Source organism: Pinus tabuliformis, chromosome 4_1, assembly GCF_031772625.1.
Source record: "Pinus tabuliformis cultivar Carrire ecotype Pingquan chromosome 4_1, CPIR1, whole genome shotgun sequence".
Lineage (NCBI taxonomy): Eukaryota > Viridiplantae > Streptophyta > Pinopsida > Pinales > Pinaceae > Pinus > Pinus tabuliformis.
This window is the reverse complement of record NC_142303.1, coordinates 628,425,677-628,439,149: the sequence shown is the minus strand read 5'-3', so window position 1 is coordinate 628,439,149 and position 13,473 is coordinate 628,425,677. Positions and strand designations below refer to the sequence as shown.

Sequence of the window (13,473 nt, the reverse complement as noted above, 5' to 3'; positions counted from 1 at the left end):
AACACGAGGAGCTTCAATGGATTTTAATAACTTAGCCTTTTGGGAAAGAATCTTCAATATCTCAGTGATAGGAACCCGAATATTTGCATTATTAAACCAACTTCCCAAATCAACATCTATTCAGAGCTTGAACCAGGGTTAAAACTTCGAGGGGGAATTTGATTTCCACTTTGATCCTTATCCCTTCTTTGATAAGCCAAACCCTTATCTTTCGCAATTTTCAACACTTGCTCTGGAGAACGCTTTTCACCAAATAATTCAACAATCACATCCTTTTCATGATCAAAATTATTTATACTAAAGGAAGATATAGAAGGTCTAACCTCTTGGCTATTTTCCTTAACTTACATCCAAACTTCCATAGATAATGAAAACTCCTTGCTAACAACGTTTATTTGATTACTTGTTCCAAACATCCCATTATCCATAATCCTCTTAACAGTGGGGCAAGTAGCCTCTTCATGAAGAGCATCATAGGCCCTACAATAAGGAGGAGCTTCATCAACCGAATTGGCAGATTCAAGAGGATTTGGACGTCTATGCTCATTAGATGGGCCTTTCCTTTGCCAAGCATTATTATTTCGATTATTATTATTATTTCTAGGTTGGGAACTTTGGGCTTGAGACCTTTCCATTTGGATGGAGAGAGAGGGCGGGGGGGGGGGGGGGGAAGGGGAGGAGAAAAGGAGAGAGGGCAGCAGATAGTGACTGAGTTGGAGAGAGAGAGAGAGATGGGGGGGTGTGAGAGATAGGGAGAGAGAGGAATGAAGAGAGAGAGAGGAGGGGAGGGAGAGGAGTGGGGGAGGGAGAGAGAGGTTAAAACAGTGCGAAAAACGCATGTAAAAGAATATTGAATGAATTAATTAACAAAGAGCAAACAGCTAAATGATAATACAAAGATATTTACAATAATAGAAACATCAGGTTTCTATGTAGAATATGGAAACAAACAGTTTCATCTAAGAAACTGCTAAAAGAATAAAAATAGCAACAGCTAAAAGACTGAGCATTAAATACTAAATAGAAATATTCTAATACCCTCCCTTAATGCTCAATCTATTTACAACACCAATAGACCCTCGGAATTTTACAAATTTATCAGGACCAAGAGGCTTGGTGAAAATGTCGGCGGGCTGCTCTGTTGTGGGAACATAGTATACATTTAGAAATATGAGCGTGCGTCCACCGGACTGAATTTGAACTGTACCCCTGCCAGCTACATTGTACTTTTCACCTCCACCAAATACCACTGAATCACTGAAAGGTGAGAAGTCAATAAACCAGTCATGCCTGTGAGAGAAGTGGCGTGATGCACCAGAATCAATGTACCATGCAGAGGAAGGAACATGTTCTAAAGACCTTTTAGCCATAAAGGCGTAAAAGGCAGAATCTGTCTGCGCGGAATGTTCTGCAACATTCGCTGTTTGATTTGGCCCTCCCTGTTTCTTTTGTTCAGAAGCAATCCTCTGTCGGCAATCTTTCTTCATGTGACCGAACCTGTGACAGTAATTACACTGCACACTTTTCTTCCTAGCAGGATCAAAAGACTGAGGAGAGCCTTTCTGCTGAAAAGACTGAGAGGACTGGTATTTTGCAGCAAATGCATTTTCCGAGGGCACTGATGAAGTACCACTACCAAACTGCTGTTTCCACCGATCCTGCTGCAGAAGTTTGGTACATAAATCTGGAAACTTCAGATCAACATTTGTGGTTGTAATGTTGAGTGTTTCTATGAAGTGTTCATAAGATTTCGGTAGACTCTTCAGAGTAATGACTACCATATCTTCTTCCTCCATGGTCCGACCAATGGCTTCGAGCTGATCTCGAATGTCTTTAATTTTGTTGAGATGTTCCTGTAAAGACATATGTTCATCCATCATGATGGAGAACAACTGATTTTTGAGAAAAAATGCTCTGCTTTTGTCAGATGTCTCGTGCAGTTCTTTCAACTGTTGCCAGATTTCGGCACCGGTCTTGCCAGAGGGAATCTGTGGTAACTGATCATCAGCTACAGAGAGCTTGAGAAGCATAACAGCCTCCCGATTTCGATCATCAAATTTATCTTGATCGGTACCAGCTGTACCGGGACGAGGCTCTTTGCCCAAAATGAGCTGATCAAGACGCCTGTATTAAAAAATGGTCAGCATTCTTTGTTTCCAAATGTTATAGTTGCTGCCATTAAAGCGTTGATTTCCTTCTAACATCAGATTGGTGAGCGTGGCCATTTTCCCAAAGTTAATACAGAAGTCTGACACACAACAAAGTGTAGCTGCCTGCTTAAAAATCTTCTTTCAAGATGACTGTACCAAATCTTAACAAATTCTGTTGTGAAAGAAATAGGCTTGCACACAAAAAATTACTCAGATCTGTATCAGTGCACCAGATCAAAAACACTAGACCAAAAGAAAAAATAACTCAGATCTGATCACGCCACTTTAAAGATGACTGTGATGCTGGTTTGATCACGTGCACTGATGATAACTGTGATGCTGTTTTGATCCCACTTCAAAAATAACTGTGATGCTATTCTGGTCCCACCGCTTCAAATAAAATTCACAATAAACTTTAATCCAATTGCTAAGCAAACACGTGAATCTGGAAAATACCTTTACGTGAAACTGCCGTCACGTGATCTGGAGGTTCCTTCCGGTGCCGTCTTCATCGCCAGACTGCGCTTCGTCGTGCCAACGATGCGCCTCTCTCTCCGACACCGCCGGCCTCGATACTTCGCGGAGCAACGACGCGCTCTGAATCTTGAAGGATCAAACCAAAACGTGAGCCAACATACGCGCGGGAAATTTTTTTTTTAACTGTAGCTTCGGCTTTGGACGCAAACGCTTCGGCTTTGATTCAGGCCCTCGAGACAGCCAATGTAATACCACAGGACCAGTCAATGTAATACCACGAGAGCTGATTCGTGCTTACTGTAACTTTGATATAATACTGTAACTCTGATTTGATTCGGGCGTGCGATTCCTCACTGATATATTCCCGTGTAGCGAACACTGATAAATTCCCGTGTAGCGAAGACTGTATGAGCGTCGGGCATGTAAACTGTGTTGCCACGTTCCCGTGTGGCAAAGCAAATCGGAGGATCGATACGGCGTTCAGGTGCTTTCGCCGGTTTTCTCCTCGCAACTCGGGTCGAATTTGGTGCCGCTGGAAAGTGCCTTACTAAACTTGATATGTTTCGGGCGATTCGAAGCTGTTCTGGTCCGATCTCTCAGATCACGTGTTCTAAAGACTGCTCCGACGATTGGCTTTCATTCCCCTCTATCGATTGATAGTAATTTTTGCCCTTTGCCGTTTTAGAACTTGGGCCCCCCCGGGGTTTCGAATCTTGGTTCTTCGAAGGCGTCGGCGGTCCTGCACGGCTTCCAAATTCGTTGATCGGGTGGCCACGAAATAAACAAGACTTCAAAACAAATAAACTGTTCACGATTTCTGAGCACTGCCACAAAGTTAATTCCTCATAAAATGATAATGCAGGAGAAGAATCCCTTTCTGTATCGAGATTGACGACTGTAAGCTTTTATCACAATGAGCAAAGCCGAGGCTAAGACTCAGTGAAGGCTACCTGGCTTACAGAGGGCTCGACCTTAGAAAGGAATGAAGGAACTCACGAGATTAGGATATGAAGAGGATAGCTGATCAAGAAATCTACAGACCCTGAGAGCAATTTCGAAATGAACTACTGAATTTTTCAAACTATGAAAAATTATTTCGAAAAAAAAAAATCCCTGTGCTCTGATACCATAAAACAGTGCGAAACACGCATGTAAAAGAATATTGAATGAATTAATTAACAAAGAGCAAACAACTAAATGATAATACAAAGATATTTACAATAATAGAAACATCAGGTTTCTATGTAGAATATGGAAACAAACAGTTTCATCTAAGAAACTGCTAAAAGAATAAAAATAGCAACAGCTAAAAGACTGAGCATTAAATACTAAATAGAAATATTCTAATAGAGGTGGAGTTGGAGGGGGAGAGAGAGGGAGGCAAGAACAAAGACATAGAGATGTAGAGGTAGAGAGAGGGAGTTGTGAAAATTTCACTAATGAAATTCTATTGTAGCAACTGGAATTAATACTTCTAATTCTTAATCAATTTAGTAGTTTATTGCTATGGCAACAACAAATTAATCCCCTGCAATCTTCACGAATAAAAATATTGCGGAAGATAAACTGGAAATTGAGAAAATATTGGCGTCCACACAAAGTTATAACACCATGCCTGATCCATCTCCAACAACTGGCAAAACTGGCTAGTCGTACAACCTCTGCGTAGTTCTTGCGCAAGCTCTAACTGGGTAAGCCCCGAAATTGTTGGAAAAATGATGTCCTGGTTGACTCTGCTTCTGGAAGGATTTCGCTTGGCCTCCTTGAGAATTTCTGGACCAACTGTAATTGAATCGCCCTTCGTTTCAGCAAAATCGATTTCCCTTTGAAGCTATTTGTGTTGGCTCTGCGCAACTTCTCTGGGAAATACAACCCTTCTATTGCTGACTCTTTGGAACTAGAAGACTTCTTCCGGACTCACTGTCTCTGCTCCTCTTTGTCTCTGCTTCCCTTCTCTGGCTCAAACTCTTCTGGCATAATGTCGCTGCTCTCTGGAAAAATCGATTGCCCAAGGAAATTGATCTCAAGTATATTCCTCCATCTACCCATCGACGACTTTTTGTAATATCACTGTGGGACTCCAACGACCAAGATTAAAACTTAATCAAAGGCTAGGATTATTTCCTAGTCGAGCTTTGTGAGTTTCTAGAGAAACCTTACCTTCCTTAATTAAATCAATGTTAATTAATCAATTTCCCTAAGTTAGACTTGGGAGAAATTTAATTACTAATTAATTAACTTAATTAAGGCATTTCTAGGTGGATTTTCCTGAAACCTTTTTTGGGTTATGGAGTCCTAGTGTTGCTTAGCCTCTCTGACAAGTGTCAAGACTAGAAAACCATCCGATGCTACAAAAACTAACACTCCGTCTTAGCGAGGAAGGTGTTCTAGTGCCGTACTGCTACAACACCTTGCCTCTACATCATCCTCCATACATGTTGCTGATGTCTGGCCACTGTGACTGCCTGTCACTGCCTACCCATCACTGTGCAACTCTGATGCTGCATCTGTGTTGCTGCTGCCAACTTTGTATCTACACTGCAACTCCCTCTCAACTGTTGTTGTTGCTATTGTGACTACTACAACAGGAGAAGCATCCGAAATACTGAATCAACTGTCTCTGTGTTGTATCTATCTCTTGAGCATCTGACTGCTACTAGCCTCTGCGCTGTCCACTGAAGAATCTGTGTTGCTGCTGACTCTGCTACTAAGCCTCTTGCTCTGTTGTCAACACTGCTCTGCGCTCCTCAATGCCTGACTGCAACTAGTCTGAATCTGTCACTAGAATCTGACTGAATCAACTGACACTGACCCATCCTGTTACTTAATATTATGGGCCCTGGGAAAACTTCTACGCAACTCTCACTATAGCTCCATATTGCCCACCTCTCTCTTGGAGGTATAGCTACAAACATGGCAAAGTCTTCCTCCAACCTGGAGGATAATTTGTCTATCTCTGCGGATGTTGTCGCCTGGTTCTGCTTCTCATGCTTGTCCTTCTTCCTTTGAGAACACTAAATATTGTAGTGGCCAAACTCGCCACACTTGAAGCAATTGACCTTAGATAGGCCCTTCTTTTTCTTCTTCATCCCCTGAACCTAACTGGGACCCTTTGATGCAAGGGCCACATTTTCTTCCTCCTTCTCACCCTTCAAACCCTTACTACTGCTTCCGCTGATGGAGGTCTTCACAAGTGCTCACCTCATCTCCTCCTACTGTAGGTCTGACCACATCCTGTCCCACCCTGGTAATGTGTCTTGTCCCAAGATGCTTTGGACAAAGACTTCCCATTCCTCTGAGACATTGTTTAGGGCCAAACTGACAAGCTATGTAGGTTGAGGTGCCTCACCAACTGCTGAAGGTGATCGCGGATTTCCTGAATTCCGATGAGAAAGAGATCAATGCCTTTACCCTTTTGCATCCTGATATTTCTCATCTTCTCTTGCAAGAATATTTTTCGTTGCTCGAAAGGATTCTGATATAGCCGAGCGAGAGCATCCCACATCTCTTTCGCATTGTTCTTGCTAGATATATGTGAGACTATATGGTCTCAGACTCCATCCAGGATCATCTGCGTCGCTTCGGCCATTTCATTCCTGTACTCTCTCAGCTGATCTGCATTAGTCGATATTGCCACAACATTTTCTGCATAGGTCTTCAAGCCATATTCATTTAGTAGGAAGGACATCCTAGTCTTCTAGATGACATAGTTGGAGGCTCCCTCCAACCTATCCTGATCTTGAAAGCCTAACTGTGGCCATCTCTGAATCTGGAATGAAAATCTTTCTCTTCCCCTTGCTTGACTACTAAATTTGCTATTCACACTTCCTTTTGGAGTGAGAAAATCTACTTGTAGCTACTGTCGGTTGTTCCTGGAAATATGGATTCCTAAACTAGAAACCCTTTGAGAGAAATTCTCTCTATGTGCGCTTCCTCTTCCACTCGATGTTGATTATGTTGCTGCAAAACTCTTCTGTGCCCAAGCAAGGAATCTACCCAATGAAAATCTGAGCTACTGCTGCTCCCTCTGCCTGCCAGAATCACTCAATTTGGCAAGCCGGATTTTTCTACCAACCGACATTGAAAACTCGAATTGCCCAACAATTTGCATTGCCTCAGGAAATTCATCTTCTTGTTCCCTCTGAACAACAAATTTTCTGCTTTCGCTTTTGAGCTTCCCTATCTAATCGAAATCAATCTAATACCATGTGAAAATTTCACTACCGAAATTCTATTGCAGCAATTGGAATTAATTCTTCTAATTCTTAATTAATTTAGTATTTTATTGCTACGACAACAACGAATTAATCACACTGCAATCTTCACAAATAAATTTGAAACTAAGTAAATATAGGCACACACACACACACACACAATTATAACACTGTTATTTTTGGATAAAAGTCCCTGGAAAAACCCAACTGGGAAAACCGGTGCAACAGTGGAGGGTTTTTATTATTATGCAACAGTGAGAAATTTTGAGTACAATCTATGGATGCCCAACTGACAACCCAATCAGTAGAATAAATTGGCCAAAATACCTGTGAGGCAAATACGTCAACACCACACCTAATCCAACTCTGACAACTGGCAAAACTGGCTTAGTTGTATAGCCTTTGCGCAATGCTTGCGCAAGCTCTAACTCGCTAAGCGTTGGAACCGCTGGAAAAATGATGTCTTGGCTGAATCTGCCTTTGGTAGGAATTTGCTTGGCCTCCTAGAGAATTTTTGGACCAACTGCAACTGAATCACCCTTCCTTTCAACAAAATCGATCTCCCTCTGAAGCTATCTGCGTTGGCTCTGCACAACTTCTTTGGGAAATATGGCCATTCTGCTGCTGACTCTCTGGAACTGGAAGAATTTCTCTAGATTCACCGTGTTTGTCCCTCTATCTTTGCTTCACTTCTTTGGCTCGAATGCTTTTGGTGGAATGTTACTGCTCTCTGGATAAATCGAACTACCCAAGGAAATTGATATCAAGTATATTCCTCCATCTACCCATTGACTTTTTCTTATAATCTCACTGTGGGACTCCAACAACCAAGATTAAAACTTGATCAAAGGCTGAGAATATTTCCTAGTAGAGTAGGAGGGAAGAGAGAGAGAGAGAGATGGATCTAGGCTAGATATGGTATGTGTGTATATAAAAACTTGAGGAAAGGTTTGCACCTCGAAAGATTTGATCCCTCTTAGTGTTTGATAGATCTGGGTTTAAGATGGATCTAGGCTGGTAGGTACATGGTATGGATGCATGAGTGAAAACTATTGATTCTTATACTTGCAAGAACTCAAGGTGAATGATCATATAAAAATGGTATGAAGGACTGATTGTTTCATGCTAAATAATAAATCAAAGGATGAGATACACATTGTCAGCTTAATGAGAATAACACAAATAACAAAATTATTCAGTTGCATTGAGAATATACAACTGTGTCTAAATTGGGTTAAATGATAAATCAAAGGATGAGATACACATTGTCAGCGTAATGAGAATAACACAAACAACAAAATGATTCAGCTGCATTGAGAATATACAACTGTGTCTAAACTGGGTTAAATGATGACTTCCCTAGTGTTCTATCCACAAGAAAGCATTGCCTCCACTATACTCAAAGAAGGGAGAGAAGGCATGTGAAGAAGGAAACAACAAAGGGCATTTGCTATGACATAACCATGCTATTTTGAAAGAGGCCGAGAGTATGTGTCATGGTTTATAGAAACAACAGTGAAATTATTTTTTTTAATAGGAAAAGATACATGGCAACGACACTAGTTCGATTCAATGAATCAAGCTCATAAAATGGACAATAGTGTTCACAGAGCTTGTTCTTTTCAAAAACTCTATCAAGATGGAAAGGGCAACTCAACCAAAGGAAAGGCTAACTATATATACATAGCTTTTGACCTTTTAAACTTCTTTTCTGCTTTGAACAATTGGGTCGATCTATTTGAGGAAGGAAACAATTTGCTACATATGCACTTTGGAGAAGCAGTGCGAGGGTTGGACAGTTCATTCTCTAGACACTTTGGTAGCAGCGGAGATCTTTTCACTTTTCTATTCTCTAGATCTCAGACGACTACCTCCATCGCAAGCAAGGAAATCCATGGCAGCCTGTCATGTATGATCCATTATGATCCAATCAGTCTCATGTAACATTGGATTTTGTTCAATTATGTTTTGTTCTATGCTCTTTGACTGTATTGGTTGTCATTGATTGATTTGTTTTGCAGTGTTACGGTAGTTTAGAGTGCACTTATTTTGAATCTGCTTCATGTAAAGCACATTTATTTCTCTCACGTTATTCAAATTTGTCATTATTATTATCTTTAGGGTCCAGTCTCAACCACTTTGTAAATATTTTAATTTTTAATGTACCTTTGGCTGCTCATAGATAGATCAAGAGCAAGCTTTTATTGTGTGCCAATCAATTCGAGTTATATGCAGAAATATTAATTCAATAATAACATACAGACCTAGGGACACCCACCTGAGACTGAAAAGAACTCGTTTGAATTGTTGATTTTGGGTAGCATCGGATGTGCTCTAACTCCGAAATTTTGTGGAGGGGCTAGAACACATGAGATCTCCAAAACCCAGAAATATTTTGGAGAAATTCCACCCTGATGAGGAGTTATTAAAATAATTAATAATAATAATGGATGGCCATTAATAAAAATATGGGTGAGAAACTTCTAAGTGACGAGGATCAAGTCTGTTTTAATCTTAGCCGTTGATTAGGGACTTAATCTCGGTCATTGATTCATCAACTGGAAAAGTATAAGAGGCTTGAGTGTTAGTTGGAGATACACTTGAGAGATTAGTGAGTTCAATTTTCCTGGGGCGAGGTTTGCTGAGAAAATCGAACAAATGACCTATTGCGGCAGAGGTGCAGGGATAGTTGAGGTTGGAGGATCTTCTCGGGACCTCAAATACACTGCAGAGAGAGGCAAAGAGACGCTAGAGGAGGCAGTGCAGACCCAGGGAGGCTAACGCTGGGCCAAAGGGCCCACACATTGCTTGACTCAATGCCAACGCAGGGGTAGAGCCACCCTCCAGCAGAAGTCTGAATTCAGCTGGGAAACAGTAGGATCAACCGAGAAGGGTGATGTCAGAGTTCTAGGAGGCAGAGGAGGCAGTGCAGTGCTGACGTAGTGTCCCAATGTGCTCCACGTAGGCCCACGCAGCTACTACGAAGGGGCAGCGCAATTGCAGCCAGTGACAGTGAGCCCAGTGGCTGGAACGAAAAGATTTTGACGGGTGAAGTGAGGTAATCTCACTTAGGTTTCTGCCAGTATATTTTTATCTCTGTAACTGGATAGCCGAGAGGGCATCCAAAGTTGCATTCAGAACTATTGCTTAATAACAGAAAGCCCTTGAGCTGTTGCACCGGTTTTCCTGCATTGGGTTTTTCCGAGGACGTTTGTCCAAAAATAACGGTGTCCCTTGTGTATTTGTCTCATTCTATTTTCAGTTCATGATCTGTATGCATGTGTAGTCTGCAATAGTGTAGTAGGATATGATAAATCAGTGATTGCAGTAGGATTTCTGATGTGTAGATTCAGAAATTTTCACATGAATGTCAAGATTTCCAACAACGACAAGGTTGGCCATCTAAAAGTGTTATGCATATCTATATGTTTGGGTTTTCATGATAACATCCTCCTTCCTAGGGACCTTGGCGGCAATGTGAGTTCAAATTCGACCTCGGCAACTAGATGAGATCACTTAGGCCCTGGTGGAGGTTGACCTCTTCCAGGCAGCAGCGCAATACACAGTCCAGACTCTCCTTTGGGTCCTCCAGACAGTTTTCTATTCCGAGTTTCCTCCACTCAGATGTTTGGAGAGCTAGCTCTTGCGGTCCTTGATATGCTTGCTTCTTGGGCTTTCCAGTTTTTGGGTCCATGCTCTTTGGACATCTTCTTTTCAGGTCTCATCTCTGCTTCTGGAGTTTTATTTCCAGTCCATAGCTTAGATCAGCGCTGCACTTTATTTATCTTGCATCTGTTTATAGCTCCATCTGGGTGCTCCTGGTTTGTGTCAACATCACTGTATTTGGCAATCCCATTGACCTACTTCAGTCTTTATTTGTTGGACATTAATAAAATTATCTTTACCTAAATTCGATTCAACCAATTTTTGAGAAGTTGGGTAGTCGTAACAATCAATACAGCTCCTTGCTTATCAACACCTTTACAATATATGAAGAAATTAGTTTATAACTTTACAGAAAGCATATAAATATATTGATCACATTTCTATCACATTAAATCCTTTTAATGGATAAATACAAATTTGCATCTGACAGTAAGAGTGGCTCTCAATGCTGCTGGAAGCAGTCCTGGTGTTATGTACCCCTTTCACTTATTTTTCTATCTTTCCTTTGTTCTAATTAATGTCGCCTTCCTGTCTTCTCTGTAATAATCAGCCCAAGTTCAAAGTGAACCGCTGCAAGTACAAACAACAGCAGCATCAATGACCATCTTCTGGAGAACTATTAGGTTCCCAAATCTAAATTTGTAGAAACAATAGGACACTACATTCTCTAATCTGAAATTATGGTCGAATAATATATGAAGACCACCATAGCTTTAGAGATGTATTAGATTCAGAAATCTAAACCTGTAGAAGGAATAAAAGAATACATTGGCTAATCTCAATGTAGGTTACTAGGTGGAATTTTAACCAAGCCACCATTGCTGATAAAATTATTCTTGGAGACAGTTCTGATACTTACACATTCTTATGGAGCATAGGAGGGATTGAATTTGGAAATAAGTAGGCATACATTGGTACATGTCAAACGCCCCATAGAGGTTATACCATTAGAATAGAATGCATACTTGGAAGGAACTAGCCAAGAAGACCAGCTCATCATAGGTTTCTTAGGCATAACTCTAGTGAAATGGTTTTCTGATGAGACACATTCTAAGTTTCAACTTGTAAGAAACAACTGCATGTAACATTTGTCAGATATGTGTTTGATAGACTGGGAAAGAATCCAAATAACAAAATATATCCAGTGCTGGAACATCAAGTGAGATTTTGAAATCACGTTTATAAGAGAGAAAGAAGCAACTGTATGTAACAACCTTTCAGATGTGTGTGATACATATGGGAAAAGAATTTCGGTAACAGAACATATCCAGTGCTGGCATATCAAGGGCAGATTTTGAAATCTCAGTGATAAGAGAGCAGGGTTGGTGTTTGGAGTTGGAAAGGTGATGAAATTTGAATATATTGAAAGGAATTAATTGTACCTTCAATTATAGACAAAAAGGATTAATTCATATAATGTATCCTGTTAGATGGTGAGGCAACTGAGGTTGGTGGGTTGTCCAGATGATATTGTAAGGTTTCCTTACTGAGAAATTTCGATATGATGGGTTTTTAATGTCTCCAGAAATGTAGCTTTTAGTTTGACCAAATTTGGTAATCTTGTCATATTTGGTAATTTGGTGTTATTTTTGCTTTCATTAGTTAGTTACTGTCTACGAAGTTTTATGCCCATAGCTCGTTTTTTTGGGACCTGAATTTTTGAAGGTCCTTTGCTGTTAAAAATTAAAATGTGTTTTTTACTTTTTTCTAACTTTCTTCCTTGATCGTGTATATCTAATTTATTGGGTCAAATTTAGCAAGGGCTGAGAATCTCTCTCTTTTGTTTTGAATTCAAAGGCACATAAACAGTTTCAAAATATTAAGAGCCTGTGTCAAAGTTGTTTCGATTTGGATTTTTCTTCCGTGATTGTATTATTCTAATATACTGGGTCAGAATCAGCTAGGTTTGAGAATCTCTCTTTCATTGGATTTGATTTTAAAGGCACTGAAGTGGTTTGAAAATATTGGGAGCCTGTGTCAAAGTTATTTTGATTTGGAGTATTATTCTGAACTTTTGCCCTAATGAATTTGGCTTTTGGCTTTTATTGACAGGTCCTTATGAATCTGACAAATGACAATCCCATTGGTTGTCACCAAGTGGCAGTTTGTGGAGGGCTAGATACAATGGCTTCATTGATTGTTGATCATTACCCCCTTTTTCAATGTCATCTCTTTGCTTCAAGTAAGAACAGAGGAAAAGACACCAGCTCAGAATCACCAGCGAATGGACCCTGTGGTCTTAATCAGAAGGATGAACAACTGAGTGACCAAGATTTGGATTTGCTTGTTGTCATATTGGGAGTGCTCGTTAACCTAGTTGAGAAGGATACTGGAAACAGGTCCAAGCATCTTCCTTATTTGATTTTGTGCTTTTATTAGACTTGAAGATATCAGAATATTTAGATTCTCCCTATGATACTGGATCCGCCTGGCCTGGGAGCAAGATCCCTGGATCTGGAGCTAACATTTCTTTTCTTTTTCCTGTAATTTTTATTTTAAGGAAAAAAAGGTTAACCGCATGAGTAAACTGCTACAGGCCTTAAATTCATGTTTCCAATGCCCACAACACCATTTCTTAACCACAACCAGTTGTCACATGCCTGTCTATGGCAGTGATTAAATCTACCTTGCAGTCAACATCCAGGAATCAAAACTGTGTACTGGTCGCTCAGATTGCTATCTTTCTCACACTCAGCAAGAGTCATTGGCATTCTTCGTTGTTACTATACTTCTCTGTTTCTTGTCCAGATCTGAAACTTCCTGCAGAAATGACAGCACTGCTCCACGTTTCACCCACTCTACTCTTAAGATGTGCAAACATTGGTGGTTGTCGGCCTCTGATGCCAGATTATCACAGGAACAGTTACTTTTAATAGATGCTTCAGTTTGTTCTTGCGAAGTCCCAGCAATTAATGAGCATATACTTTGCACTTATGCCTTCTGTGATGTCCATCAGCCCTGTTGTT

General features: G+C 40.5%; 1 protein-coding gene across 1 annotated transcript in view; it reads left to right on the top strand.

The window, feature by feature from the left end:
- The window catches only part of LOC149177603 (wings apart-like protein 2), a 106,479-nt gene that overhangs the window by 81,413 nt on the left and 11,593 nt on the right, over positions 1-13,473 (top strand). Inside the window, exon 9 of the mRNA XM_089420168.1 lies at positions 12,560-12,846. Within this exon, the coding sequence (XP_089276294.1) occupies positions 12,560-12,846 (287 nt within the window). The remainder of the gene's footprint in view (positions 1-12,559; positions 12,847-13,473) is intronic.